Source organism: Heteronotia binoei, chromosome 21 (genome assembly GCF_032191835.1).
Source record: "Heteronotia binoei isolate CCM8104 ecotype False Entrance Well chromosome 21, APGP_CSIRO_Hbin_v1, whole genome shotgun sequence".
Classification (NCBI taxonomy): Eukaryota; Metazoa; Chordata; class Lepidosauria; order Squamata; family Gekkonidae; genus Heteronotia; species Heteronotia binoei.
The window spans coordinates 95541793-95568533 of NC_083243.1; the positions used below are offsets into that span (position 1 = coordinate 95541793).

Sequence of the window (26741 nt, forward strand, 5' to 3'; positions counted from 1 at the left end):
ACACGGCCGTGGGTTCTACTCCCGCTACTTTGCGGTCCCCAAGAAGGACGGCGGCCTACGTCCCATCATGGACCTTCGGGCCCTCAACGAGTTCATAAGCTGCAACAAGTTTCGAATGACTTCCCTGTCGTGCATTCTCCCGCTGCTGGACCACGGGGAGTGGTTGGCAACTTTAGACCTGAAAGACGCTTACTTTCATGTCTCCATCCACCCTCGACACCGCAAGTTCCTGCGCTTTACGGTCGGCAACGATCACTTCCAGTACAGGTCACTGCCCTTTGGCCTCTCGACGGCCCCGAGAGTGTTTACCAAGACGATGGTCGTCATTGCCGCCCATCTGAGGCTTCAAGGGATCTCCCTGTTCCCGTACATAGACGATTGGCTGATAGTAGCGGGGTCGAGGGAGACTCTGCTTCAGCACATCGACACCACCCTCGCCTTGTTGTCGGACCTGGGGCTCCAGGTCAACTGGAAGAAGTCGCACCTCCAGCCGTCGCAGAGAGTGCAGTTCATCGGCGCAGTATTGGACACGATAGCATGCAGGGCGTTTCTACCAACAGATCGGGCAAGGGCCATTGTCCAGGCAGTTCGCGCCCTGGAACGCGCTCCAACAGTCCCCGCACGTCAAGTTCAACGTCTACTGGGCCTCATGGCGGCCACCACTTAGGTCATTCCGAATGCGAGGCTTCGCATGCGACCGCTTCAGTTGTGGTTCCTACGGGAGTTCCGCGCCAACTTCGACCCCCCGAGTCGTCCTCTAACGGTTCCTCCGGAGGTGTTGGCGGACATAGCATGGTGGGGACAGGACTGCAACCTGATAGGAGGGGCACCCTTTCACAGGCCACAACCCTCGGTGACGATCACGACGGATGCGTCTCTTTGGGGTTGGGGCGCACATGCGATGGGTCTTTGTGTCGGGGACAGGTGGCCGGCTCATCAGACCCTCCGGCATATCAACTACCTGGAGCTGTTGGCTGTCTTCCACGCTGTCCGGTCGTTCCAGACACTCATCACGGGCCGAGCAGTGGCAATCCTCACGGACAATACGACGGCCATGGCCTACATAAACCGCCAAGGCGGCACTGTGTCTCGCAGCCTCTGCCGGCTGGCTGTGGCTATTTGGGAAGCGTGCATAGCCCAAGGGATATCACTACTCGCGACCCACCTCCCGGGTGTTCTGAACACCAGGGCGGACTTCCTCAGCAGGGGAGGTGCGTCGCTCCACGAATGGGAGCTAAACTGGAAATTCCTGACACCAGTTTTCCGCCTCTGGGGCACGCCCACGCTGGACGTCTTTGCTACTCGAGAGAACAGCAAATGCCAGTTCTTCTGCACCAGGGGAGGGGTAGATCCCTTGTCCCTCGGGGACGGGCTCTTGATCCCGTGGACGCGCCACGTGGTGTACCTCTTTCCCCCGTTGCCGCTAATTACCAGAGTCGTCCAGAAGATCCTGCGGGAACGACCAGTAGGCGTCCTGATAACACCATGGTGGCCGAGGCAGCAGTGGTTCCCAGTAGTCTTGCGGCTTGCCCACGGGGAATTTTACCACTTCCCACAGGTCCCGGATCTGCTGCTGTCGCACCAGGGGCAAGTGTTGCACCACGATGTGCCCCATCTGAAGTTGACGGCGTGGCGTCTGGGCGCTCGCAGCTATCAGAAAGAGCCAGGTTCGTGCTTCTGAACAGCAGGAAGCCCTCAACTCGGCGATCGTACGCCTACAAGTGGTCGAAGTTCGTCCAGTTCTCTACGGGTAGGGGACTAGAGCCGCGGACGGCCGGTCTTCCTGCAATTTTTGACTTTCTACTGTCATTGTTGGACCGGGATCTGACGACCTCCTCGGTGAGGGTGTACCTGGCGGCCATCTCGAGCGAGCACAGGCCGATTGACGGGTATTCAGTCTTTACCCACCCGGAGACGAAGCGGTTCCTTAAAGGGGTCGCTCGACTGTATCCTGCTGTGCGGGTACCCGCCCCATCTTGGGACCTGCTCCTGGTTCTTAGGGCCCTTATGGGGAAGCCGTTTGAACCTCTAGCTACTTGTTCGCAACAGTTGTTAGCGTGGAAGACAGCGTTCCTGGTTGCAATCACGTCGGCGAGACGAGTGGGTGAACTGATGGCACTGAGGTGCGACAAGCCCTACCTTTGCTTCTCCCCTGAAGGGGTGATGCTCCGCCCTGACGTTACGTTCCTGCCCAAGGTGGTCTCCGCGTTTCATTTGAATGCCGTCATCAACCTCCCGGTGTTCTTTCCAAACCCCTCCACGGAGGCTGAACGGCGGTTCCATGCCCTCGATCTAAAACGAGCGCTGTCCTTCTACTTACAGCGTACGAAGGCGTTCAGGCGGGACTCCCGGCTCTTCGTTTCGTACGTGGCTCCTTCCCGGGGTCAGAGGATCTCGTCTCAGAGATTGTCTAAATGGATCACTGGCACCATTAGGCTGTGCTATCTTCTCCAGAAGACGCCGCTTCCGGGGCCGGTGCGGGCCCATTCGACACGAGCGGTGGCCACGTCGGCAGCGTTCCTGAAGGGAGTGCCGCTGCAGGACATTTGCAAGGCTGCCACATGGGCGTCGGCCCATACCTTCGTGTCGCACTATGCATTGGATATGAGGCGGCGTCAGGACTCGGCGGTGGGCCGTGCTGTGCTACAGTCTGTCTCTTGCTGATGGACCGTTGCGCCCTCCTCCAGGTATGTCCTTGCTTGCTAGTCTCCCATTGGTGTGATGCACAGAGACCACGAAGAAGATAAACAGGTTTCCTACCTGTAACTGATGATCTTCGAGTGGTCATCTGTGCAGTCACACTACCCGCCCTCCTTCCCCTCCGCTGCCGGTCCATCCCGCATGGGCTAACGCAGCGGTCAGAAGGAACTGGCGGGATGTCCGCTCCCGTCCCGGCGAGCATGCGCAAAGGGGGGGAGTTGCGCATGCGCGCTGGGGCGGAGAGGCGGAAATCCGCAGCTTTTGAAGTTTACCGATCAGGGTCGGCGCCGGCGCCTCTCCCATTGGTGTGACTGCACAGATGACCACTCGAAGATCATCAGTTACAGGTAGGAAACCTGTTTTTCTTCTCAACCTGTTAGCAGCGTTTGACACGGTCGACTATGATCTATTGACCCACTGCCTCGCCGTCACCGGAATATGAGGGGTAACCTTGCAATGGTTTTCCTCCTTTCTCCAGGGACTGGGACAAAGGGTGAGGCTGGGTGAGCAAACCTCCATGCGATACCCACTTATATTCAGAGTGCCGCAGGGAGCTATTCTCTCGCCCTTGCCCAGATTGCCCGAGGTTTCGGTCTGGGTTGCCACCAGTATGCTGATGACACCCAGCTCTATCTGTTGATGGATGGCAGACCGTCCTCTGCCCCTGAACACCTGTCCGAGGCATTAGGAGCCGTAGCGGGATGGCTACAGCAGAGCCGACTGAAGTTAAATCCAGCTAAGACGAAGGTCCTGTGCCTGAGTCGGGGGGGGAGGGGTTGTGTACCCAGCTCCCACTCTTGGATGGCGTGGTTATAGTGCCAACCCAACAGGTGAAGAGTTTGGGAATGATCCTGAATGCCTCACTCTCTATGGAGGCCCCGGTCACAGCAGCTACCAGGTCTGCCTTCTGCCATTTATGGCAGATCAGGCAGCTAGCACCATATCTATCCCTCCAAGACCTGGCCACAGTGATCCATGCAACGGTCTCTTCCAGACTAGATTACTGTAACTCATTCTACATTGGCTTGCCCTTGAAACTGATCTGGAAACTGCAGTGGGTGCAGAATGCGGCAGCTCGCTTGCTGACTGCATCACCTATACGGGTGAGCATGCGGCCGGTGCTCCGTGGCCTGCACTGGCTGCCCATAGAGTACTGGATCCACTTCAAGGTGTTAGTTCTGACTTTCAAAGCCTTACGCGGCCTGGGACCAGCATACCTGCAGGACCGTCTCTTCCTGTATATGCCCCGGAGGTTGCTTTGCTCAGCCTTCCAAGATAGGCTGACTGTCCCCGGTCCAAGAGATGCCCATCTTGCTTCTACCAGGGCCAGGCCTTTCTTGGTCCTGGCCCCAACCTGGTGGAATCAGCTCCCTATAGAGATCCGGGCCCTACCTGGCTTGCTAGCCTTTTGTAGGGCCTGTAAAATGGAGCTGTTCTGCCAGGTCTTCGGGTGAGGCGGCAGGCATCTACCCATTAGATCGGTTGGCCTTCCCTGCTGTATCATCTTGCTGTGCTGATTTGCTGCACTGTCCTGCTGCACCATCTCATCATATTGTTCTGTCGGGCTATTTTGTTCTATTGAATAATGAAATTGACTTTTATTATTATATGATTTTATTGTGATTTTATTATTATGTTGTGCTCCGCCCTGAGCCCCTACGGGGCAATGGGTGGGATATAAATAAAGTAATAATAATAATAATAATAATAATAAAAGTCTCGAGATTATTCAATCACTTTTTCTGTGTCTATAAAGAAGAAAACAGTTGGTTCCTTATTGTTATTGACAAGCTCTAAGAGATTTACCCTTTAAAAAGCCTCCCTGAGCTTGATTTCAGAGTCATTATTTTATTAACTGTGGGTCTCTCTGTGGGTCTCTCTCTTTTTCAGTTTATTTCCATATTCAACAAAATTATGTTTTGAATATAATAAGGCTTTAGCAGCATCTTAAGTATCTAATAGTTTGATCTTATTGCTTACTGTTTCTAACGTCAATCCAGTTTCATCTGTTGGTTGAATCTTATGAATGATATCTTTCTGAGACAATTCTTTTACCTGTCTTTTTTTACTTATCTTTCTTCCCATTCCTCAAGATTTTGTAGCATCTGTCAATAAAATTTTGTTTCTCGTTGGGTACATATACATAACGTAATGTAAAGTGCAAATTACATAATTGTGAAGGATCATAATATATATTTCCACCCACTACCACTCATGGTTCCAGGTACAGTTAATGGCAGTTGTCTATTGTGACAGACTGCACTTTTAAAAAGCTTAGCAGTGCTGTGCAAACAGCTGAAGGACTATGACGGCTTAATTCTTCAAAGAAACAGAAAGCCTGAGTGACAGGCTGTTCCAAGCAATCTGATAGGCATCAGCTGAGCAGAGAAAAACATGAAAGCTGCATGCTGAGGAGAGGGTCAGTCAGGTATTTGCCTTACTGAGTTGAGTTTACACAGATGGAGTACTGGTGGAAAGTTGGCAAGAAAGTTTGGATAGTTAGGTGAAGACTCCCATTCATGCCAAAGAAAGCAGGTAAGGTCTAGTGAGAGGAGGATTTCCCTACCCAGTCAAAGAAATAGTTCTGAAAAGTGGAGAGATCCCTGGTCTGGCGTGGTTAAAAACTGCCTTTGGAGACCTTTAAGAGTCAGTTAAAAACTCAAGACAAGTACTGGTGTTTCAGGAGAAGGCATTTGGGTACTGGAAAGAGTGTACCAGCTTTCTGGAAACCAAAAGAGCCAGGGGATACTCAAAGAAAATGCACTGGAGTGTTTGGGAAAACACTGGAAGAAAAACCTCTCAACATAAAGATTTAACTAACTGTGTATAGCTTAAGAAACTCTCATTAGCCTGAAACATAGGAAGTAAAGTCTGTGCATGTTCTGTTTTTACCTCAGAGTTGTCTATATTGAGATACCTCGGAAATTTCAGCCCCTGATTTCACCTGACCTTTCCCTGTACGTTGCATAAAATGTTTTGTTAATTTTTAATTTTAAAGTATCTCAAGTGCCTTTTTCTGTGGTTTAAGTTAAAGGGTGATTGTGACCCTTCCCTTAGGTTCCTGTGCTGAGCCAGCAGTAAAATACCATACTGAGGTAATGTGGGACAATCAGAGTTCTTCAGGAAAGAAGAAAACAAGCCAATAGGACTGCTCAGTCAGAAAGGCAAACAGAGGGAAAATCTTGCCTCTGAAGAAAGGAAAGGGAAGGAGGCCATCAGATCTATCAAGTACTGTCATAACCCCTTTAGTTTTATTTTCCGCTGCCACATGAAAGGATGTGCTTCTGTAAACTGTTAAGTCTACCCTGCCATTCTTAATATGTATTTCTTGAAGGCAAATAATATTATTCTTCTCACCCTGTAGTAATTTAGAAAGACTTTTACATTTAAGTTTGTTGTTCAATCGGTTTATATTGAAGGAGAACAATTTTAATTGAAAGCATCTTTATTTACTAACTAACGGGACAAAATAAGAAAGAGCCTTGTAATGTATGCTGCCAATAACAAAATGAATACCAAACAAATCTACAATATTGATGATTTCTTTAATTTAGTTCATCTCTTAATTGAGAACCCAACAATTTATAATCTACAACTACCAGTTGCCTTCTAATTGAAACTGGCTTATCACTTGCAAAATTCCAAGATCCTGATTCACTTTCTTCCTCATTTAGAACTGTAACCTCTATTCCATTTTTCTCTAACATTAAAAAAAAATCACCTCAACTGTACATATCTATCCACTATATTGAATTAGCAGATAGAAGAGGAAACCTCATCTAGAGAATATGAGCCCTGGACAGATATTTAGTTAGAAAATGTAAGTTCCTTGTTTTCTTTAGTGATATTACTAGTATGTGAGAATAAACCTCAGTACCTGCTCCATCAGATTTCAGTTTGGAATTACTTCTAAAAGTTGCAAGGATTTTATTTGACCATTTTTTAGAGAGTTTCTGAGTTTCAGATTTTCACCATGGCATTGCTTTAATACAGAAAAACTAAGTGCAATAGCTTCCCTTCACCTACACACATCACAGATTATTTCTTTATTTACACATTTACTTGGAACACAGAAGGAAATCCAGCTTTTCAAGCTTTTGTGATATCTGTTGGTTAATTTTTCATAGGTTGTCCCAACAATATTAGAGAAGTTCAAGGAAAAAAAGCCTCAGGTGGTGCAAGCTTTGCAAGAAGCCATTGATGCAATTTTCCTTACAGTAAGTATGTGAGTGATTGTATTCTAAAAAAAATTAGCAGACTTCTTTAACAAAATCTAACCTTATTTATCTATCTACTTTAGACAACATTACAAAATCTCAGTGAAGATATATTGGCTGTAATGGACAACAAAAACCCAACCATCAAGCAACAGACGTCCCTCTTCATTGCAAGAAGTTTTCGTCACTGCACTCCAGCTACCCTTCCCAAAAGCCTTCTGAAACCATTTTGTGCTGCTCTACTCAAGGTAAGCGCACACACATGCATGCATCCATGCACACACTAGGAATAAAGTTGTGGATGCCTGTATTTAGTTGAAAATATGTTTTCTTGGTAATGATGTAGTCATTCTTGTGCTATGCCACAACATAAGAGCTGTGAAAGACACCTTGTTCCTTCAGATAGGAGTGTAGGGAGTTTTAACTACCTCGGAAACTTGGAGAAGGGAGGTGGCAGAGCTTCTGCTCTCATGTTTGCAAGAAGAGCTCAAGTAACCCGGCAAAGAATCTCAGTTTATGTTACCACAGTTGGCTCAAGTTTGATGCGTGTTTGAACCTGAAAGACATGTTGAGTCATTTTGGATTCTAGAATGGAATAAACTCTCCTGTAAAGGTGGGAAAGATGTCTTTAGAATGATTACTATCTCATTTCCTCTCAAAAGAACTAGCCTTCCAGAATGTTATACCATACTTCCATTTCTGTAAACATGAAAAACAAAATGTGATAGAAACCTTCATTTCAAGAATTCCTGATTCATTTTATAATTTTCTTCTTGATACTTAGTATGCTTCTTGATACTTACAGTAGTATCCTCTCTTAAAAGTTTCTGAACATTGGTCTTCCCATACACATATTGCAGTTCCTGTTAGCTATACAAACTGGTTTGCATGTGCTTTATCTCATGCTAGTAGTTTAGACAAGCTATAAGAATCATAATAAATCTGACTCGCTGCTGAGGTTGGCTTAGGCAGTGGCAGAGTGGGCCTTGCGTTTCCCTAAATGGATAGTTTTGGGGGACTTCAATATCCACCGTAACACTGTCTTGTCTGGTGCTTCTGTAGACTTTATGACTGCCATGGCATCATTAGGACTCTCTCAGGTTGTATTGGTCCCCATGCACAGAGCAGGCCACATGCTGGATCTGATTTTTTGTGCAGGAATCAATCTAGATTCAGCAGCACATTGCAAACTGGCACCATACCTTGTGAAGGTTGATTTGAGAATTGCCTCCTCGCCCTGAAGGAGTGGTGAGCTTATTTATGCTTGTCTGCAGAGATTCATGGATTCAGTTGGATTCCAGAACACTGTGCGGGATTGCTCTGTCTCTGCCAGCAACTCTCTTGATGAACTCAATGATGCCTGGAATCTGGGCATTCAGGATGCAATTGACTAATTCTCCCCTTCCCCAGTGGCCTTTTTACCCCTGTAGTACTTTGGTTCCCTGGTATATGGATGGACTAAGGATGGTAAAAAGGAGCTTAGACAGCTAGAGCAGTGCTGGTGACATACTTGTGATGAAGCAAAGAGAAGCTTTATAGAGCTCGCTTGAAGGCCTATGAAGTGGAAGTGAAGGCAGCAAAGCGCTCTTAGTTCTCTGCATCCACCATGGTATGTCCAGCTGAACTGTTCAGATTTATTATTTTATTTTATTAGATTTATATCTTGCCCTCCCTGCCGAAGCAGGCTCAGGGCAGCACACAAGCCAATAGGCAATATAAAAACATCCCATAACAAATAAGCATATAATAGTATAAAACATAAAAAGATAAAAAAAGATGTTACAATTGGTGCTATCTTACATTATACAAATAAATGACTAGGTGGTATCCAGAGGTACTATTGTGATCACAAATTACATCCAGTGGCCTAGGCGATGCTTTCTGCAGTTTATTTCTACAGTTGCTGCATCCTGTTCTGTATTCAGCAATTAAATGCTAGATGAAAAAGTGCAGTTTTACAGGCCTTGTGGAACTGGGAAATGTCCTGCAAGGCTCTAATAGCCTTCAGAAGTTTGTTCTACCAATAGGGTGCGGCTACTGAAAAAGCTCTGGTTCCAGTTGTTTTTAGCCTGGCCTCCTTTGGCCTGGGGATCAACAGATTTTTGCATTCCTGAGCATAGTGCCCTCTGGGGAACATATGGGGAAAGGTGGTCCCTAAGGTAAACCCTAAGGTATTACGCAATTGACCACCCGTTTGGTGGCTCCCAAACTAGATAGAAATTTGGCTATTAGCTGTGACACATTTGTGATGTTCTTTTCAGATAAAGTCTTTTTCCTTCACCAATCTTGGCTGCCAGATTTGGAGTCAGTAGGAATCAAGGGGTCCACTTTTGGACTCCTTCAACCCATTCTCCCTAGTGGATATTGACAGGGTCCTATTGTGGCCTACTACCTGCTCCTTGAATCCCTGCCTTTCCTTGTTAGTGAAAGCCTCCAGAGAAGTAGTAGTAGGAGTCTTGGGAGATATTATAAATCTCAGTTTCCCAGGGCTCTTTCCCTAGTTCCCTTAAGGAGGCGATGGTGAATACCCCTCCTGAAAAAGCCGTCATTAGATGAGAGGGACCTAGCTAATTACTGCCCAGTATTTAATTGTCCATTTCTGTTCAAGCAGTGACTGAACAGTTCCAGGAATTCCTGGATGAGACATCTGCCCTAGATTCCTTCCAGTCCGGCATTGGGACTGAGAGGTTGATGATTTCCCATTACATTTTGATGCAGGCAGGATGGTGTTACTGATCCTGTTGGATCTATCAGCTGCCTTTGACACAGACCATTTGTTCCTGTCAACCACCTAGCCTCCCTGGGTGTGAAAGGTATGGCCTTGAGATGGTTCTCATTCATCTAGGGTCTGGTCCCAGAGGGTAATTGTGGGTGGAGAGAGGTTGTTACTGCAGGCCCTAACCTTAGGAGTTCCACAGAGGTTGATCTCTCCCCAGTGTTATTAAACATCTATTTTCACTCTTTGAAGCAGAATGTCTGGAGGTTTGGAGTGGGGTGCCATCAGTTTGCAGATGACACCTAGCTCTTCCTCTTACATAAGGAGTAACCAGTAGCTGAAATTCTGGTCTTGGCCTCTGCCTGGATGCAGTGGTGGAATGGCTAGGTGAGAGATGGTTGAAGGTAAATCCATCTAAAACAGATTTTGTGTCTGGGGAAGTCTGGACCGCTGGGGTGGCCATTTCTACTGACCTTTGAGGAGGTCTGATTTTCTACTGATGACTCTGCCTGGAATTTGGGTGTATGGCTCGATTCTTTGATCTCCATGGACAGATGTGTCCTTGGTGACAAGGACTGCATTTTACCATCTACACCAGGCCACCAACTGGCTCCCTATCCTCCCTGGGAGGACCTTGCTATAGTAATCTATGCAATAGAGAATGGACTATTGTAACATGCTCTGCGAGGGCTACTTTTAAATTTTTTTTGAAACTGCAAGTAGTCTAGAACACAGTTGCCAGATTGCTGACAAGTGTCCTGGTCAGCACATATAACAACTATCCTATGGCAGGTGCACTGGCCAATTCAGAGCACTTTTAAAGCCCTAAACAGCTTGGGACCCTCATACTTTTGGGATTGCTGCTCCCAGTATGATCCTCTCTGTCTTCTCAGATCTTCATCTTGGCATCTGTTTGAGGTCCCTGGTCCATTAATTTGTCTGCCTTGTGTCAATAAGGACAAGGGCCTCTTCAGTAGTGGAACCAGCTGGCTGAAGAGGTGCATACCCTTGCAGGACTTCCCTAGGTTCCGTAGGACATGCAGGGCTACTCTTTTTTGGACGGCCTTTGAGTGATTGTGGTCCACCAGGCAGCTGGTATGCCTCAGCTGTGTCTTCACAATCCATGCATCCTATCCAGCTTGATAGTGGGTAGATTTTAATAGGGATAGATTTATAATTATTTTATATTTTCAAATTTATTTGCTGGATCTTTTGTTTGGTTTTTATTAGGTGCATTTTATATGCTGTTCGCTGCCCTGAGTCCCATATGGAGGAGAGGAAGTGAGATATAACTTTGATAAACAGTAATATAATAAAAAAAATTAAAAGAACTCTCCAGTTAATGTGATAAGTTTGGTTAGAACATAAACGTCTAGCTTCACTGTCTCATAGCTTTTGTTGTTTTTGGCTACAGCATATTAATGACTCAGCACCTGAAGTTAGAGATGCTGCATTTGAAGCCCTGGCTACTGCCCTGAAGGTGGCAGGGGAGAAGGCTGTGAACCCTTTCCTAACTGATGTTGATAAACTGAAGCTTGATCGGGTAAGTCTCACTGTCTGACACTGAACTTTCAGACATTACCAACGTCTTCTGAATACCCACATTAAGGGAGTTCTGTGAATGTCTTAGCATCTGTAGTCTGAACTTGCATCAGATGTTTAGTACAGACTTTGCATCAGGTATTTAGTACAGACTTTAGGTTCTGTTGAAAGGAGCATTGTCAGTGAAGCACGTGTTATAAATAAAATGGAATTTACTTTTTTTAGTCAGTTCATTTAACCTTTTGTGCATACAATTTGAAAGTGTCTCGCCTCTATATTTATACTTTTTCATTTCCTGTAAGGTGTTACATGTAAGAACTAAAGCAAATACTGAGATCTCAACAATTTAGTGCCCATAGAATCATAGAGTTGGAAAGGACCTCTAGTGTCATCTAGTCCAACCCCCTGCACAATGCAGGAAATTCACAAACATTTCCCCCATAGTTCAGTTATTTATAATTGCCTTGTATTTTGGCAGTAATGTAAGTTCTAATGCATCTAAAGCACTTTCCTGATATGTAGTGACCAGAGGATATTAAAGGTGATTCATGGTTATGTACTGAAGATTTAGTTTTGTGTGTTTGGTTGTCTTCTGTCCACTAGATTAAAGAGTGTGCTGAAAAAGTGGAGTTGGCTGGTGGTGGTAAAGTTGCTGGTGGAGCTGATAGAAAAGAGAGCAAGCCTGTGGCCGGGAAGGCTCCTGTTCTTTCAGGGGCTGCAGGAGACAAAGATACAAAAGAGAATGTGGTCAAATCTGGTCCACTGAAAAAACCACCTGCTGCTAAGGTAAGGGAAACTATCTAAAGTGGTGATGGTAGTACTACTACATTCTTACAAACAGTGACACAGAAATACTGAGATCTTCCAAGAGGATGAACCAGTTTTTTGCATATGCTTGAAAGTGCAGTATGTGTGCAAAAATGCACCTGTTTCTTATGAACACGTCCCCAAAGTCAAGAATATCATTTTAATACCATTTTCACCTTTTTGTTGTACTTGTATGGCAGAAAATTTTTGAAGATTTCCAAACTCTATATAAAAATAGTTCTGGACCTTTTGCAGTATTTTGTGTGAACACAGTTGGTTAATTAGGTATCCTCTGCTTATTGCAGGCTCCTATTACCCTAGAGCAGGGGTCCCCAACCCCCAGGCTGTAGACTGGTACCGGTCTGTGGCCTGTTAGCAACCGGTCCGCACAGCTCTGCTGTCCCGCCCCTCCCTGTGGCGTCGTGCAACCTCAGCGTCGTGCAACCTCACCCCATCCCCCCACCCCTCCCTCTATTTGTGCAAGTTTAAGGCTGGGTTAGGGCAGTGAAGCACCTCCCTGGCTCTTTGAAGGCCAACCCCCCCACCCCACTGATCAGCTGACCGTGGGGAAAACTGTGGCAGCAGCGCAAGCAACTCGCTGAAAAAGCCCTGCCTCTCTTGCCTCCTCCCTACTTCCTTCCCACACCCAGGAAAGAAGTGGGGAGGAGGCAAGGGCAGTGCGGCTTTTTCAGCGGGTTGCTTGTGCTGCTGCCACAGCTGATTGGCGGGGGGGGGGTCAGCCTTTAAAGAGCCAGGGAGGTGCTTCACTGCCCCTACCCCAGCCTTAAACTTGTGCAAATGTAGGGAGGAGGAGGCGCTATAGGGGGGGGAGGAGGAGGCCAAATTTGGTGCCCCCACCCTGCTGGCCCTGGGGCCGAAAAGGTTGGGAGCCACTGCCCTAGAGGTATATGACTGCCAGTAGAAATGCAAACTCCAAAATGTACTTTGTGCAAAACATGGCTCTACTGCCTTTCTACCAATCTTAGGGTCCTTAAGGCAGCAAACAATCAGAAACAGTAAAACAAGCTTTGGAAATACATAGTATAAAACCACACGCACAATGAAAAAGCATATTTCTGTTTGTTTAGAACACAGATATTATCGGTATGGGTCAAACCATTTATTAGAGGGCAATGCCCTACAAAAGATGATGATGATATTGGATTTATATCCCGCCCTCCATTCCGAATCTAAGAGTCTCAGAGCGGCTCACAATCTCCTTTATCTTCCTCCCCCACAACAGACACCCTGTGAGGTGGATCGGGCTGAGAGGACTCTCACAGCAGCTGCCCTTTCAAGATCAACCTCTGCCAGAGCTATGGCTGACCCAAGGCCATTCCAGCAGGTGCAAGTGGAGGAGTGGGGAATCAAACCCAGTTCTCCCAGATAAGAGTCCGTACATTTAACCACTACACCAAACTGGCTCAAGAAGGGCACTATCGTGGAGGCATTTCACTCATTAAAAATAGGATCAGAGGGATGGACTTAATGGGTGGTAACAGATGGGCGTTTTAAGCCGCCCTGGGGACGGGAGGCAGGCAGATCAGAAAAGTGCTTACACATCTGCCTGCCATCCCTGACCAGACTGCAGCCCACCCAGGACTGGATCGAAGTTGCCTCAGAAAGACACTACTTACAAAGCGGTGCCTAATTTCCAAGGCGGCTTCGAGGCGCATCCCTGGCTGTCTGGAAGGCTGGGAGGCACCTGGGGAGCGACTGAGAGGTGCATAAGCACTCTGGAAACTTCTCCAGGGTGCATGCAGCCCATCCCTGTTCTGGGGGCAGGCCGTGTGCCATCTGCAGGCTTCTGGTCGGCTCCTTTTCCAGCTGGCTCTCTTTGGGGTGGTTTGATGCCGCCGTGAGCCAGTGGCCTGTAATCACCACCTATTTCCTGTCATTCATTGTTTATTTGGGGATCCAGAAAACAAATATCTCCATACCCATAACATCTACCCCTATCCCCAAACAGCGTGTCAACCCAAATATTTTATTAGCCATAAGACTATCAGTGTTCCAGATGTGCACTTGTTCTGGGGACTTGTTACTTTCTCAACAACCAGCAGTGCATTCTGGAGACCTCAAATTAGGATTCTCAGTGCAGCATCCAAGGAAGAATACTTCTGTAAATCTGTTATGTATGCAAGCAGTTTCAGGATCCTGTCTAATCTGGTTGCCTGTAGTGGTCGTTTCTAATACATCAGGCAGGTACAGATTTTTCATGGCATCAGAGCAGCTGCTTATTTTAACTCTTTTGGCACAACTGGCATGGCATATTGTGCCTGGTGCACCAGGCTCCACAATACTTCGACTGAATCCACAGATTATCACAAAACCATTAAAACAATCACTTCCCCCTAAAAAAAAAAAAAAAATTCAGTCCAGCAATCTATGCTTCTACCCACAGCAAATATACTGCAGCATCCAACACAGGTGGAGTCAGCTGGATTGGTGGAATCTGTTGTAAAAATCCATTTGGACTAGCTTCCCCTCTGTCCAAAAGTTTTCTCTGAACATTAAGATGTACTTTCTAGGTATTTCCAGCTGTTTGCAGTTAAATGTTCCTCATGGGATGTGAAGCTGTGATCTGATGCTGTACCAACGCAATCTCAGCAAAAATCAAAGTTTGATTACTATAAAAAGTCAGAGTCTGAAATCCATCTGTTTAAATATTGAGGTTTTAACTGGGCTAATCTGGGGCCAAAAACTGTGCCAGACTAACAGTCTCCGCTGCAGTTTGAATGACAAAATTATTTATTTATTCTATAATTTATATCCCGCCCTTCCCAGAAAGTGGCTCAGGGCGGCTCACCCCTAAGTGATAATGTCCAAATGGGGCCCAAGTAGCCGTTTCCCCTCCCTGATGTCATGTGACTCATTAGTGGTACAAGGTATCAGGTGTGAAGGGGGAGCAGGTTATTGCTCTCACTTCCTCATGTCTCTTTGAAGCCCATTTATTTATTTGACTGTAATAGTGTTCACAAAGCTGTCAGGCTCAGGGCAGCTCACATATCAATAAAACGTTACATAACACCAATTAAAACAGCTATAGACATAAAACATTAAGAACATTAAGATATTATATATATTAAAATATGTGTTTGTATGAATGGGCTCACTTTTTCCCTCAATCTGAACTTCACAGTAGGACAGTTTAAGGAAGAAAACCTTCCATTTGCTATCTCTTACTCTGAAGCACTGCTATCTTTGGGGTACACCCCTCTTTAATGTGTATGGTGAATCTGGGCAAAGACCAACATAGGCAGCAGCTAAGAAATCATTAATACAACTTTGGATGAAGTATTGAGAACTTGAATGTTGTGAAAGCTGAGTTTTATTGAGGGAAAATAATTAGTATACCCAAGCTGTTTTCTGATGAGGGTGTAGCTAGAACTGGAACTGAAATTGAGCAAGGTAATCATCCCAGTGATTGCAGAAACTAAATTCTTAGGGCCCTTGTTACCCAAGAAGCTTATGTTCCTTCCACATGCAATAGAGCTAAACATTTATTAGATATTACACTATTTTATTGGGAGACAGACTATATTTCTACTGTGCATCTGCAGTTGGTCCATACCAACTGTGATTAAAACTGAGGGCCATCCATCACCAGCGGTTCAAAATGTGTATAAGGGGAGCATAACCTCCATGCATAAATATCTGAACTTTCACAAGCCTGCTCTCTACAATATGCTGGAATTTATGCCTGGCCACCCCATTTGGGATAGGGTGTTCACTTTGTAACAAGAAAACTTACTTGCTGCTCAAAAATTTTCAGTTCCTGCTTTTGCACTTAAGTCTTATCCTTGCGAATTGCTGTTTTCATTGAATAGTATTTCTGCAATAACATCACCTCCAATATTTTGGACCAGGAAGCCTCTTCAGACTTGTTATATATTTGTCCCACTTTCACAGGCTGAGATGCCTTTCACCATGGTATCAGCAGCTATATTATAAGCATTGTTCAGCCCATAGCTAACTATGAAGTAATCTTTATAGTTGGTTCCACATACCAGGCATATGTGGGGGAATAGCATTTACAGTATGTCACAAAAGTGAGTACACCCCTCACATTTTATAAATATTTAAGTATATCTTTTCATGTGACAACACTGAAGAAATGCCACTTGGCTACAATGTAAAATAGTGAGTCTACAGCCTGTATGAGCCGTTACCAATATGGCCTCTGGGACCAGGTGTCTACGCTTCTTCCCAGCCTTCCGGAGCAGACCAAGACGGCCCTCCGTAGACTGCAGAGAGAGGGTATGTTGCTAGCAAAGCAACAACTGAACTCTTCCAAACACTCGGGCGACACTTGCGCGAAAACATTGACAATTGCTATCGCCCTACGTCGCCACTCCTGGCTTAGATCCACGGCCCTCCAGCATGATACCCAGGCCTATATAGAGGACTTGCCGTTCGATGGCTCTGCTTTGTTTAGTGCAACCACCGACTCGGTGCTACAAGAAATAGACAAAAGCATCAAAACATCAAGGAACCTGGGAGTCTCCGCTGCACGGCCTCAGTCCAAATGACAAGCACCAAAGCCTTGGAACAGAAAACCGTTCCCCAAGTCGCCGGATCAACCATGGCGCCCCAAGTCTGCCTCGCCGTACTCTAAGCAGCAATACACGCCCAAGCCAAAGTACTCTCCGCCAGCTGGACAGTCCTCTAGACAGAAGGGTTCCAAGCAACCCAAGCAGGGCCTTTGACTGCCTCCCTGCCCTCCTCCCTTCCCATTCCCCTTCCTCGTACCGTACCCGCCTCTTCCCATATTTGAAGGCCTGGGAGACCATTACAACCGACAAATGGGTCCTCGGCATCGTTCGAAGAGGCTATGTTATAGAGTTTTGTCAACACCCTACCACACCTACGTTCGTTTCCACCAACCCCATGGACACGTTGAGAGAAGAGGTCGCATCCCTCCTCCAGAAGGATGCTATCGAGCGCGTGCCTTCAGACCAGAACAGCCTCGGCTTCTACTCCCGGTATTTTATAGTGCCCAAACGGGACGGTGGCCTGCGGCCCATCATGGACCTCCGGGCCTTAAATTTGTTCATAAGCTATCACAAGTTCCGGATGACATCCTTGCCGAATATCCTTCCCCTCCTAAACCACGGGGATTGGATGGCCACGCTGGACCTGAAGGATGCCTATTTTCATGTGTCTATTCACCCCCTCCACCGGAAATTCCTTCGGTTTTCAATTGGCTCGGACCACTTCCAGTATCGGGCCCTCCCGTTTGGCCTCTCTACGGCCCCCAGGGTCTTTACAAAGACTATGGTCGTGATTGCAGCGTTCCTACGGCTTCAGGGTATCACCCTGTTTCCGTATATCGACGACTGGTTGCTAGTCGCACCGTCTCGAGAGACTCTACTGTATCACATCACCGCTACCCTCACGTTGCTGCAGAGCCTGGGCCTGCAGGTGAACCACAAGAAATCCCGACTCCAACCCTCACAGAGGGTCCAGTTTATCGGTGCCGTCCTAGACTCCCGGGTCTGCAGGGCATTTCTGCCACCGGACCGGGCGGAGGACATTATTCGAGCGGTGAGGACTCTCCAGGAGTGCCCGCTCGCCAGCTTCAGCGGCTAGTAGGCCTGATGGCCGCTACCACAGCGGTGTTGGTTTTTGCGAGGCTTCGCATGAGGCCTCTTCAACTGTGGTTCCTGGCTCACTTCAAAACTGGGAGGGACTCGCCAGAGCGCTGCCTGACCCTCCCCCCAGAGATCCTGCATTCCCTTGACTGGTGGACGCGGAGGGCTCATCTACTAGAAGGGGCTCCCTTCCACAAGGACCCCCCTACCCTCATGATTACCACGGATGCCTCCCTGTGGGGCTGGGGGGCGCATATGAGAGGACTCTGTGTGGGGGACCGATGGCCCCTATCCCAGGCAAGCAACCACATCAACTTCCTGGAGCTGCTAGCGATCTTTCATGCGGTGAGATCCTTTCACAAGTTCCTGCGGAACAAAACGGTGGCAGTTCTGACGGACAATATGACGGCTATGGCGTATGTCAACCGACAGGGCGGCACCGTTTCCCGCCGACTCTGTGGCCTAGCCTTAGCTCTGTGGGACATGTGCATCGCCCTAGGGGCCTCACTGGTCGCCGCTCACCTTCCCGGGAACCTGAACACCCAAGCGGACTTCCTCAGTCGGGGGGGCGCCGCCGGGCATGAGTGGGAGCTCAATTGGACCTTTCTGCGCCCTGTCTTCCTGGCGTGGGGGACCCCAGAGCTCGACGTGTTTGCCACAAGGGCGAACAGGAGGTGCCCTCTTTTCTGCTGCAGGGGCGGGGTGGACCCGCTGTCCCTCGGAGATGGACTCCTGGTGCCTTGGACGAGGCACAAGGTTTATCTCTTTCCTCCGCTTCCCTTGATCAGCAGGGTGATCCAGAAAATCATCAGGGAACGGCCGAAGGGCATTCTTGTAACTCCCTGGTGGCCCAGACAGCATTGGTTCCCCCTGCTCCTTCGCCTGACCGGCAAGATGTATCACCACTTCCCGCAGGCCCCGGACTTGCTGCTACTGCACAGAGGGCAGGTGGTACACCACGACATACCGCAACTGAAGTTGACGGCTTGGCGCCTCCAGTAAGGTCTTTGTCGGAAAGGGCCCAGTTTGTGATGCTGAATAGCAGGAAACCCTCCACTCGTAGAGCGTACTCTTATAAATGGGGAGTGTTCGTCCCGTTCTCCTCCTCCCGGACGGGTGACCCAATGACGGCAGGCCTGCCGATCATCTTTGATTTCCTATTATCCCTACTGGACAGGGGGCTCTCGGTCTCCTCCGTTCGCGTGTACCTTGCGGCCATTTCTGCTTACCATTCGCAAGTTGACGGGCATACTGTATTTGCCCATCCGGACACTAAGCGCTTCCTTAGAGGGGCTATTAGGCTGTACCCGGCAGTGAAACAGTTGGCGCCAGCCTGGGACTTGACTCTGGTCCTACAAGCTCTCTCGGGGAGGCCTTTCGAGCCCATGGCTACGTGTTCCCTTCAGCTGCTAACTTGGAAAACGGCATTTCTGGTAGCCATAACCTCGGCTTGGCGGGTAGGGGAGCTGGCCTGATCCAACATGGCTTCTCTTATGTTCTTATGGGCCCTGCGGAACGTTGCCCAGTTCCACAGGGCCTGCAAGACTACCCTTTTTCAGCTGGCTTTTTCTTAATGTGGAATCTATTGTACCGTCATCACGTAAAATTGTAAGATGAGTAACATCAAGACTGTAGCACCAAACTATTTGCTGGAACCGAATTTGATGGTTTTAATTAGATGGTTTTAATGTAATAGTATATATAAGTGAATTGTAATATGTAATATGTTGTGTAAACAGTGTGCTTTTATTATTGTAATGTTTGTATTTTATGTTATGCTATGTGAGCCGTCCTGAGCCTGCTTCGGCGGGGAGGGTGGGATACAAATTAAATATTATTATTATAAATGCTTCATGTATTAATCCCTGGCAAGAAGTTAGTTTGACCTGACTAAGGACTTGACAAGGGGCCTGTACTCATCAGTTCTTGCTAACTTGGGAGCCCCCCCCCCCCCCCCGCATATACATGTTGAAGTATTCCTTTGGCTGTTGACCATATATCGCTTGAATGTTTACTTTTCATCTGATTCCCAAACATTTCTTTATACTTTGTTACCTGACTTTCACTGCATGTACCTAACTTTCTTTTTGAGAAAATTGTTAACCTATTTGCTTTCTGTTCCTATTTTTGGAGGACCTCTGTTAACTGAACGTTTAAAAGTTACTGGAACTTGGTTTATTATTGCTGAAAGACAGATTTGGTGTTGTGGAATAATAGAGTGGTGATTCTGGCTGCAACATGACCTAGAGCATGGTGCGTTATGACCTAGAAGCTGCTGTACTAAGCCCTAGGAGTGACCTTTCTCTTTTTATTAGTGTTCCCATTCTCTTGCACAAATTGATTCTTGAAAGCCTATGCAGTGGGGCTTTGATTTTCCCTTCTCATCTCATTGGCCTTTGTTACGAAAAAAGAAAACTGACTTTTTATGGTTTTTTGGTTACATTTAAGAAAGGTGTACTAAATCCAGAGTACATTTGGCTTGGCAAGTACTAAAAACTTGCTTAAGTTGGGTCTGAATTCTAATTTACACAAGAAACTTTGCCTTGCTTTTCTCCTCCTACTTAGGCTGGTGGTCCACCCAAGAAGGGCAAGCAGGCTGCAGCTACTGGCGTAGGAAGTGCTGGAACAAAGGGCAAGAAAGCAGCCGAAGTGAAGGAGATATTTGAACCAGAGCTTTCGGTAAATACTTCACTCTGCTTTTTGGAATGAAGTATAAAATGATGTGGGTGTGTAAGAAAAAAACAAAAATGTCATTATGTTGATATTTATTTTGGACATTTGTAAATTGCCTTTCTCTATCTAAAGAATCATGTTATTGGAAATGCATTTATATTTGAAGAGTTGGTGAAAAAGTGGAGAATAATTTCAGCTGAAGTACAAAATGGCTTATGTCCAATACTTCCTCTAAGCTGTGGTGTCTTGGGAGCAAAAATTCGTCCTGAGCAACTGTAAGCTACTGCATAAATTAGTTTGCTCTGGGGCCATTTTTCCTAAGCTAAGACAAAAATATGTGAGCCAGAGGCTAAAAAACTGAGCTAGCTCCCATTTGCTTAGCTTAGAGGGAACACTCATGTCACAACTTCTTATTGTACCAGCATCATCAAATTTGAGTCTCCCTAAGTTGCCTTTTTTAAAAGGTCAGCTGAACTCCAGTTCACAGTTGATAGAAGGAAAGTGAGACGAATAATAGCTGTCTTACAAAACAGACATCTGTTATTGAAAACAGTCCTAAATGCCCCACTGTCAGATGTTAATTATTATGCCCTCTTCCCCTCAGCGTACTTCATGTTCCCCTATAGTGTTGCTCTGCTAACTTATTTATATCTATCCTTATCTTTATGGAAGAGTATAAGATGCTTACTTAGCCCAGTCAAAACATGCTTAAGCCTCAAAAGTTGAACTCTTTTCTGCAAACAGATAGAAGTATGTGAAGAGAAGGCTTCAGCTGTCCTGCCATCTTCTTGCATACCGCAGCTGGATAGTAGCAACTGGAAAGAGAGACTTGCTTGTATGGAAGAATTTCAAAAGGTAAAGCCTAAGAATGTAATCTTTTTGGAAGATAGTCTGGAACTTGAAAGGTATTCTCTTGCAGCTATAAAACATTTACTTGGAAGCTGCTACTATGCACAAGTAGCCTAGTACTTAATACATGCAGTGGCTGTGTTTGACATTGGTGAGATGAGCCCTTAGGACTCATTGCAGTACAGAGGACTTCCATTTGGTGTTTGAATACGGTAGAGCTTTTGAGAGACTGGGAGATTCCAGTCTTTGAGAGCACTTTAGGAGATTTGGATTTTGGAGGACTCCTTTGTATGAATAATTTTGTTTATTAGAATTATTGACGGAAAATTTGAATGTAATGAATTTTTGCAACTTTATTCGAAAATTATACAATGAATCTCTGAAGTTAGCAAGTTTATTTACATTGGTGGTCTTTTTGCATTCATTAAATATGCACAGGATATCAAACTATACATAAGCACATTATAGGCTCTTTTAACTAGTACAACCATAAACTACAAAAACAGCATTAAATTACATACTTTGGGCTTCCTGTGGTAATTGAACAACAAATACCTCTTAGCTTAGGGAATTTTATCTATTGAATGCTGGGAAAATGCAAAGATGGTTGTGTCCAGTTGATGATCTGCTGATGGTGGAGAGAGAGACAGTTTTGCCCAATTGCCTTTCTCTCTTCAGCTGCTGACTGCTGTGGCTTTTTATCTCTGAGGATCCTATGACCTCCATCAGTTTTTGAGGATTGAAGGGAGAAGGCAAAGAGCTCTGCTGGTGGAAAGTAGATGTGATCCTATGTATTTTGTCACTGGTAAAACCAATGTTCTGTCTTAACTGTACTCCACTATCTAGTTCTATTTCTTTGTGAATAAGAGCACACTTTGCCTTCTCTTATCCTTTGCCATTTTGTAAACTCCCAAGGTTTTATATTGTGTAACTGATTTTTCTTACTTTTGAGGCTGAGCACTCCTCACCTATTCAGTCTATCAAGAGTACTCATATTGGGAACAAAGAAGCTTTGACTCCTTTTGGCATTAATTGTCTTGTGTTAATCTTTAAGGCTGTTGAACTGATGGACAAAACTGAAATGCCATGCCAGGCTCTAGTAAAGATGTTGGCCAAGAAACCTGGATGGAAGGAGACTAACTTTCAGGTAATTCAGAAGTTTGGCTATTAGAATGAATGGTATAAAAACCTTTAGCATTCACTGCCATGAAGCCTGTAACTTATTCTATTCTATTGATATTGATATGGCTTTAAGTCTTTAAACTCAATACATTCTTGGGTTAAGATGAGTTTGTTGCTAAGGTTTGGTACTTCTCTTTTGCAGGTGATGCAGATAAAGCTTCACATAGTTGCCTTGGTTGCTCAGAAGGGAACTTTCTCCAAAACATCAGCACAAATTGTGCTGGATGGTCTTGTGGATAAGATTGGTGACGTGAAGTGTGGAAACAATGCAAAAGAAGCACTGACAGCAATAGCAGAGGCCTGTCATTTGCCCTGGACTGCTGAACAGGTATGATAAATGCTTGCAATAGAATAAAATCGATTACATTCTGTATTGGTTATTTATATACTCTGGTTGTATTACCAGTCTGTTGTGGCTAGGTGAGCTGTAGCTGTATCTTTAAAGCTTCGCTTTAACAGTAATTTCATTATTAATCAAGAACGTGTAGGAAGCTGAATTAGAAAGCGGGCAACTTGCTTATTAGAATTTTCAGGCAGAATTATTATTATTTTGCTTTAATTGTAGGTAATGTCGATGGCTTTCTCTCAGAAGAATCCAAAGAACCAATCAGAAACCCTGAACTGGCTCTCAAATGCAATTAAGGAGTTTGGGTTTTCAGGGTGAGTCTCAAAGAGATGGAGTAAGCCACTGTTACAGTATGAGTTAGTTTGGTATGACATCAGCACAGCGTTCAATTGAAGCAGCTTGTGCATTCATTTGTGTGCCATTATTTTTATACTCACTCTCCACTTCAGTATTGAGAAGATGAGTAAGCAGTTTAGTAGGGAATAGGTGGTTCAAAAAGTAGAAGGTTGGTGGCTGACTTGCTGAAGTTGGTGTTGACTTGCTGAATATATACTTTTTGGCTCATATCTAACTTGTGATTTAAAAAAAAGTAATGGGACACAGTATAGATAATTCACTTCTGAGAAGATGGGAATAGAGAATAATACTGTACTCCAGAGTATTTGTTATATGAAAGAGCATGAAGTACTGTGATGTGTCACTTGTCTGAAATGGTACAACTGACAAATTTACCATCCAATTGAAAGCTAGGACTAACAGAGCAATCTTGAGTTATGCCTACATTGGAGCGGTCAGCCGCCATGGAACTTTGGTGCCTTTAGTTGGCTCCCTAAGGGCAAAGTTACACTGGAGCATAGCGGGGGGAGGTGTAGCTGCCTGCTTGCGAGGCAGTGTCCATGGTGATTCCACTGCAGCATGGCCCCCTGGCATACTGTTGAAGTGGGGGTGACAGGAACATTTTGGCTCAATGGGAGGGGCCAGTCCTAGGGCAGATGTCATCGCATGTGACAGTTGCAGGTGGGGAAAGACAGCTTGGGAGAGCCCCAATCTCCTCTCCTCCAGTAGTCACACCTTGTACCCTGCTAAGTCTCATGGACAACTTTCCAGGGGAGTTTCCTTGTAGCGTGTCAGAGACTATGATGCTGTGTGGCAGTGACTTGCCCGGCTCCATGCTTGAACCCAAAACTGGGCTTAAGTGCAGATGTTGTCATGGTGCCTCACCTCAAGTGAGGGGAGAGGGGAAGCAGGTTTCGGATGCTTGCCCCCACTTACCTATCTGTACATGAGTGCCCTTGTGTGTTCAGCCTCCAAAGGTTGGGTACCTGTTGGTGTTCTGAAATGGGAGAAATCCTCCACAGACTTTGTTCTCCTCCTTGGATGTCAAAGCGCTCATCCTGTAGCACTATGTGTCCTCTTTGTGTGTCTCCCACCACCAAAGTGCCTCACCCCTCACTTTTAAGTCCACACAGCAGGGAGCTCCGAAACCAGAATCCTGTGTCATGTGCCTTAACAACAGAACTGTATGAGGGCCTAGCAGAAGTTTTTTTTAAGATGGAGGGGGCTGCGATTGGGTGCTGGGGAGGGGGCTCGGCTGCCCTTGGTAGAGAAGGGATTGGCTGAGCCTGTAATCGGCACCCTGAGCTCTTCTGAGGCTAATGGGTAGGGATTCAGCAGCAGGTGAAGACTTTTTTTCATGATCCATGGGCATCTATGGACCACACTATGTTTTTTGTTGTCATAACTTCCCAGCTCTTGCAGGAGGTATTCCCAGGCTGAAAGGGCCCAGGGAGCCAACTAACTCTGGCCATGCACCCATCATTACCCCCAGTCACTGCAGTATGGGGGCCTATGCCTCTGTCACACTGACCATTGTACCCCTTCACCGGTGCCCACAAGCAACAGGGTACTGCAGTGGCCCTGCGCCACTTTCACCAGCATAACTGGACTTATGCTGATGTAACTGGAACTTATACCAATGTGGAGGGTAAGTTGGCTTGCAGAGCACTTTCGCCTCCACCTCAGGATTGTGCTTGTACCTTTAGTAACATCTAATTGCAGACTGCAAGAAAAATGCCCTGCCCTGATTTAAGGGGCAATCAAATTGAAAGCCTCTATTTTGTACTTAGGTTCTGTTTTAGTTGTGCCTTAATCAAGGATGAGAGAGTAGTTTCCCCATTTGTTGTTGTATGCAGTGTTTGTGCTACATGGTGGACCTTTCTCAGCTAATGATCTTTTGCATGGTCTCTTTTAGATTGAATGTAAAAGCTTTCATCAGCAATGTTAAGACTGCTCTTGCAGCTACAAATCCAGTGAGTAAAAAAAAAATCTCTTAATGTTTGGATATCAATTATGTCTGATTAGATCAGAATAAAACTTGTCTTTCTTATCTGATAGGCTGTGAGAACATCTGCCATTACCTTATTGGGTGTCCTATATCTTTATGTGGGCCCATCTTTACGAATGTTCTTTGAGGATGAGAAGCCTGCCCTTCTGTCTCAAATAGATGCAGAGTTTGAAAAAGTAAGCTTCTCTCAAAGTTTTGGAAGTTTTCTTACTTGATGCATATGAGCACTTACTGGCTTTTAAGGAGAAATTTTATACTCTTAACTAGTCTGTCTCTTTATACTGTGAGCACCACCAAGGAAATACAAGTAATTGATCTCTCATCTGTACTGTTATGTGATATCTATTACACCTTCTCACAGCATTAAATACAGAATCCTTGATTCTCTTCAGGAAGGAGATGTGCTGACAAAACATAACAGAAAGTACATCAGTGATTTGTCTTTCTATAGTTTTTACGCTTTATTTTCTTAATTCAAAGGAATATGGGTTCTTCAAAAGTACAGGTGACTGTGCACTTTCAAGCAAACAAAATTATAACACTTTGGATTATTTCACTAGGTATTGAGTCTGAAGTGGGATAGCCATTTAATTCAGTTTTATAAAAAGCACCTGCAGTTAGTTATTTCGAAAGGAGCCTTGATATTTGCTAACTAGAGAATTAATTTTTATCTGATATTTGGTGAAAAGCACTGGATAACTGTATTTGAATATACTGAGCTGAACTAAACTAGTAACGATTTCAAATGCATAGGCATTTAGTGCCTTGCTTTAGTGCCAAATTTATCTGACAAATTTCCTTCAACCTTGTTTCCTGGCTTTAGTTTGTATGACTTTCAGTTGATGTGCAGTGATACACGTGTGCAATACTGAATGGGGAATACTTAATTACAGTTGTCTCAATCATCTGATCTCTTTATAAATTTCAGATGCAAGGACAAACACCACCTCCTCCAACTCGAGGTGGTTCCAAACACACTATTGGCAGTGGGGATGATGGAGAGGAGGGAGAAGATCAGGAGGAAGCAGGAAATGATGTTGTGGATCTCTTGCCAAGAGCTGACATCAGGTATGGTTAGGTTAGGCATGGTGAAGACTTGCTTTCTTTCTGTTTGCTTAGACTTGCAATTTATTTATAAAGTATTTACAAGTATATGTTATCTGAATGTACTATTAATTTACTATTAATTTGTCATTTCTTTAATCTAGATTGTATGGTGCTAACTCTACCTCTTTTTTTTTTAAGTGATAAAATCACATCTGAATTGGTGTCCAAGATTGGTGACAAAAACTGGAAAATCCGAAAGGAAGGTCTAGATGAAGTGGCAAGCATAATTAATGAAGCCAAATTCATACAGCCAAACATAGGCGAACTTGTGCCTGCATTGAAGAGTCGTCTCAATGACTCCAATAAAATCTTGGTATGCTACTTAAATGTCAGAATTGGGAACAAGCCTGTACCTGCTCACATTCCAGATATCTGAAGAAGTGAGCAGTAATTAATGAAAGCTCATACCATGTCACAAATTGTGTTAGTCTTTAAGGTGCTACTGACCTCTTGCTCTTTTCTACTGCTACTGACAGACTATCAAGATTACCAGGATTGGTCCTAGGGTGCACTGTGCCCTAGGCAGACTTGCCACTTGCTGCCCCCCTCTCTGGCCGCCTCCCACCGACTGTAGCCTGGAGGATGCTCAGAGAGCGATACAGAGACTATGCGCTGACCAGGAACCCTCCCCACCCCTCTCTGATGATTCCGATCAGAGAAGGGC

The 26741-nt window shown here is 45.6% G+C and overlaps 1 protein-coding gene across 7 annotated transcripts in view; it reads left to right on the top strand.

Annotated features, from left to right (window-relative positions):
* CKAP5 (cytoskeleton associated protein 5) overlaps nucleotides 1–26741 on the top strand; it is a 154884-nt gene that overhangs the window by 65334 nt on the left and 62809 nt on the right. For all 7 annotated transcript variants that reach the window (XM_060261131.1, XM_060261132.1, XM_060261129.1 and 4 more), the window contains exons 10-22: nucleotides 6828–6917; nucleotides 7001–7165; nucleotides 11048–11176; nucleotides 11779–11961; nucleotides 20142–20255; nucleotides 20994–21104; nucleotides 22153–22245; nucleotides 22423–22608; nucleotides 22846–22940; nucleotides 24878–24935; nucleotides 25021–25146; nucleotides 25899–26038; nucleotides 26216–26390. In XM_060261131.1, the coding sequence (XP_060117114.1) occupies nucleotides 6828–6917; nucleotides 7001–7165; nucleotides 11048–11176; nucleotides 11779–11961; nucleotides 20142–20255; nucleotides 20994–21104; nucleotides 22153–22245; nucleotides 22423–22608; nucleotides 22846–22940; nucleotides 24878–24935; nucleotides 25021–25146; nucleotides 25899–26038; nucleotides 26216–26390 (1665 nt within the window). The remainder of the gene's footprint in view (nucleotides 1–6827; nucleotides 6918–7000; nucleotides 7166–11047; nucleotides 11177–11778; nucleotides 11962–20141; nucleotides 20256–20993; nucleotides 21105–22152; nucleotides 22246–22422; nucleotides 22609–22845; nucleotides 22941–24877; nucleotides 24936–25020; nucleotides 25147–25898; nucleotides 26039–26215; nucleotides 26391–26741) is intronic.